At 44.0% G+C, this 3,689-nt stretch overlaps 2 protein-coding genes across 2 annotated transcripts; both read right to left on the reverse strand.

The window, feature by feature from the left end:
• Nucleotides 1-555: 555 nt before the first annotated feature.
• On the reverse strand, nucleotides 556-1,266 carry LOC109166026. Its single transcript, XM_019314910.1, has one exon. It carries the CDS (start codon nucleotides 1,264-1,266, stop codon nucleotides 556-558), a length of 711 nt encoding a protein of 236 aa, XP_019170455.1.
• A 933-nt stretch (nucleotides 1,267-2,199) lies between these two features.
• On the reverse strand, nucleotides 2,200-3,367 carry LOC109165995 (HMG-Y-related protein A-like). Its single transcript, XM_019314877.1, has 2 exons — nucleotides 3,101-3,367; nucleotides 2,200-3,025 (listed from the first exon to the last, which is right to left on the reverse strand). Exons 1-2 carry the CDS (start codon nucleotides 3,182-3,184, stop codon nucleotides 2,519-2,521), a joined length of 591 nt encoding a protein of 196 aa, XP_019170422.1. The 5' UTR covers nucleotides 3,185-3,367; the 3' UTR covers nucleotides 2,200-2,518.
• Between the last annotated feature and the right edge of the window lie 322 nt (nucleotides 3,368-3,689).

The following is a 3,689-nucleotide window of genomic DNA, read 5'->3' on the forward strand; positions in this document are numbered from 1 at the left end:
GATCTTTGGCAAGCAGATGATTAGTTTAGTTTAGGTAAAAGTTTTGGCTTTAGAATATTCATTGTATTCATTCTTTCTTTTTTATCCTTTTGCCAGTTGATGTACAAGAAGTTTGGTCAATAAAATGAAGTTTATTGGGTGTGTGATTCAAAATTCAGTTGTGTTTTATTTTTGCTCTGGCATTATAGCAGTGGATGATTTCTCCGGGTTTGTCTGAGATGAGGCTAAAACTTTCTTTCCCTTGTCTTTTTGTCCAAGAGAGGGCTCGAGTCGGGCTGAAGAATTGAGCTCCTCTAAGTTAACATGAGATTCCTCATTCTCTTCATTAAGACCATTTAGGACGCTGAAGCTGGACGGCTGGCCCACATGAGGGAGCTGGTTGACTTTAGTTTTCCCTTGACTGGTTGCTTCCCAGTCTTTTCGACGTCATTTGACTCAGCTTTTTGGTTCCTCTCGTTTTGTCCATGGTATTGCTCTTTATTTTTTCTTGGCCAACATCCACGTTCCATACCCTTCTCTTAGCTCAGGTCTGGTGAGAGCAGGCTTCCCCAATAGTCAACTCACGTCGGACACGCCACCTTCTCTGTCCGTTGTTTCCTCGTCACCCTGGATCTCCGATGAACCTCCGACGTTTGGGCATGCTTCCTTCCAGTGGCCATAGACACCACAATGAAAGCAAATCAGATGAGCGCCCTCGGACTCAATAATCCTCACGCTGTTTCTTACCTTAAACTTAGCCAGGAGTGGCTTCATTATGTCGAATTCAACCAGCAGCCTTGCAAACCTTCCTCTAGTTTCGGCCATGGTTTTCATATCAGCTTTTATCGGTCTTCCAATCTTCTTCCCAACCTTATCGGTTTTCAAATTGGGAGCCCACTCCTTAACAATGAGGTAGTGGTCGAGGATCATCCACGGCCCCTGCTGCTTCGCTAGCGCATATTCCATTGCTGAGGAGAATCTCACGAGATAATAGTTGTTGTCCAGAGTTAAGAGGTCAAAATGGGATTTGATATTCCACATGGCCTTGAGCTTGTGTAGGAGATAGTTGTAGCTGACAGTCCTTCCCCAGAGTTTGATGATTAGGGACTGAATCCATGGCATCCTTAGCTGAGATTTTTCGGCCTTAGTTAGGTGAATGGTAGGGCAGTCCTTATCCACTTCCTCGTCCTTCACCTCATCATCATCTGATTCATATTTTGATGGGTCATCCAGGCATCCAAATCCGAAAAATGCCATATTCACATTGAGCTCGTCCTTAAAGGACATTTTACCTGCTGTTACAGCTGCGACCAAAGAGTCTTAGTTTGATTCCACCTCTATGCCAGAAGGGGTGATGGACCCCTCCACGTGAATGGGTAGTTTCTCATTTGACCCCAACTCCATCGGCTGTTGGGAATCATGATCACACTTTCTAAGTAAAAAATTTGAAAAAGTCTATTCAATCTCCTTCTAAACTTTTTACCTCTTTCAAGACCAACACATTCCCTTTTTTCCCACAACTTGAATTGCCTTGTTATTTGGAAATTCCCTCTGCCTCCAAAACTCAAGAGTTTCTTCTGGCAACTTTGCTCCCACTACCTCCCAACAGTTGAGCTATTGCATTCCAAACATGTAAATGTCCCCTTTCTTGCCACCTCTATGATGCTGGTATTGACTCCTCCCTCAATATTTTTATTGATTGTGCAACTGCTACAAACTATTGGACTCTGAAGAATTTCTGTCGCCTTAAATGGTTTTATTCTGCTCTATGATTGGATCCTTCATAATCTCTCTACTTTTGCAGTGGATGATGCTTGTATTTTCACTATGATCTGCTAGAGCCTTTGCTAGAAATGATCAACTCTGGCACAACAAAGCTACCCCGGCGCCTTTTATTGCCGAAAGAGCTAAAGGCTTCCTGTATAATTGGCAAAATGCTCAAAACCATTCTCCAAGGAATGCCCTCTATCCTTCAAATTGGTCTAAACCTCCTCAAAGTTGGCTCAAAATGAATATTGATTGATACAGCTATCAACCAAAACTCCAACAAGATGGGGTTCGATTGGGTTCTTAGAAAAGCCATATCTTTGTATAACAGTGTTTTGTGCCTCTTAAGGTCTGATTGGCAACCTGGAATCAACTCATTCAGAAGACCTTGCATTAAAGCAAATGCTAAGAAAAAGCACAGAATTAAAATAAAAAAGAAACAAAAATGGAATCTATCTCAACTCCTTCACTTTTTCCTTCAATTGGGTGAAGTAAAGAGTAAAGAAAGAACACTGAAAAGAAATGGGCCCAAAAAAGCCTCCAATTTCCTCTCATTGAAGATTTACATTGCCCCAAATTACAGTAAACAGTTCACAGTTACAAGCTACAACAGCACAACTGGAAAACCTATCATCAAATTAACCAACCCAGAATCCCAGATTTCAAAGGAATAAAACGTGAAATATAGAAAAATGTTATACTTGAAAATGAAGACGATAATTGATCAGCACTACACTCCTAAAACTATTATCATTATTTCTGATTATCATTATTAAGCTCCTACCGGTGCAGCCACGGCCGGCTTCACCTTAGGCGGCCGCCCTCTCCGTCGCGGGGCATCACTAGAGGGAGCCGCCACGGCGGGGGTAACGCTAGTTTTAGGGTACTTTCGAGGCCTTCCCCGCTTCCTCCCAGTGCCACCGGATTCCGCACTTTTCTTCTTGGGCGACGCGGCCGGAGCAAGCGGATCCCTGGCTTTCGGCGGCCTGCCACGCGGCCGAGGGGTAGGAGGAACGTACCCCGGCGGCGGCGGAGCTTTGGGCTTCGGAGGACGGCCGCGACCGCGACTGAGAAGCTGCGGAGCATTGGGATCGGGTTTCATGTAGTTGTTCTTGACAAAAAGGAGCTGCCCGCTCTGCCTCATCTTGTTCAGATGGTGAGACAACAGTGTGTGAAAAGCCTGCGGCAAGGCGCCGTACGTCGCCTCGATTTTTCTCGCAATGGTCGATTTGTTCGACCCATTCTTGTGGTTCAGCTCCTCAATCGCCGCCATTATCATCTGCCCAAAACAAATCCAATCACAATGAAAACTCCCAGAAAAAAAAAAATAAATTAAATTCATTACGGCAAGCACCTCAGGGTAAAGCGGGAGAGTGGGAGGCGGCTGATTAGACGACGGCGGGGGAGGATCAACGGGATTATCGTCGGGAGAAGCCATAAACAAAGCTTGAGATAGAAAGTGACGTAAAGAGAGAGAGAAAAAGCGCTGAAAAATTGAAATTGGAGAGCGGGAGAGGAGAGAAGACGAATTTAGAAAGTTTGGATGTAAGCAAAAAATTTCGAGACGGGGAAGGGATTTAAAAGGGAAGAAGAAAGAACAGTCGAGGATCAGATCGGAAGAGAGGAAAGTGAGAGGATCGGACAGTCGGGGAGCTGTTGTTGCCGCACAGATCCAACGGCGTACCACTGTTCGGTGTGCTGTCACACGGATCCCTGACATGGCTGTGCTTTCCCTTATCTTCGCACCACATTGTTTAATTTTCGAAATTACATAAATGGCCCTGAATTCCGGCCAAATTTCGCCTCTTAAATTTTTAATTTCTGGGGCAATTATTCACTGCTTTTCATCTTTATTTGTATTCTTTCTTGTTACCAATCAAATTTCGGGGACCAAAATTTTTCATTTTCAATTTTTAAAAAAATTAGAGAATCGAAGAATAGAA

The sequence above is a fragment of the Ipomoea nil genome, unplaced genomic scaffold (genome assembly GCF_001879475.1).
Source record: "Ipomoea nil cultivar Tokyo-kokei standard unplaced genomic scaffold, Asagao_1.1 scaffold3084, whole genome shotgun sequence".
Lineage (NCBI taxonomy): Eukaryota > Viridiplantae > Streptophyta > Magnoliopsida > Solanales > Convolvulaceae > Ipomoea > Ipomoea nil.

Excerpts from the sequence above, each read along its gene's own strand:
- LOC109166026 (XM_019314910.1), bottom strand. The coding sequence starts at position 1,266 with ATGTCCTTTAAGGACGAGCTCAATGTGAATATGGCATTTTTCGGATTT.
- LOC109165995 (XM_019314877.1), bottom strand. The coding sequence starts at position 3,184 with ATGGCTTCTCCCGACGATAATCCCGTTGATCCTCCCCCGCCGTCGTCT. Across the intron at positions 3,026-3,100 it reads CTCTCCCGCTTTACCCTGAG|ATGATAATGGCGGCGATTGA; the intron begins GTGCTTGCCGTA and ends TGTTTTGGGCAG.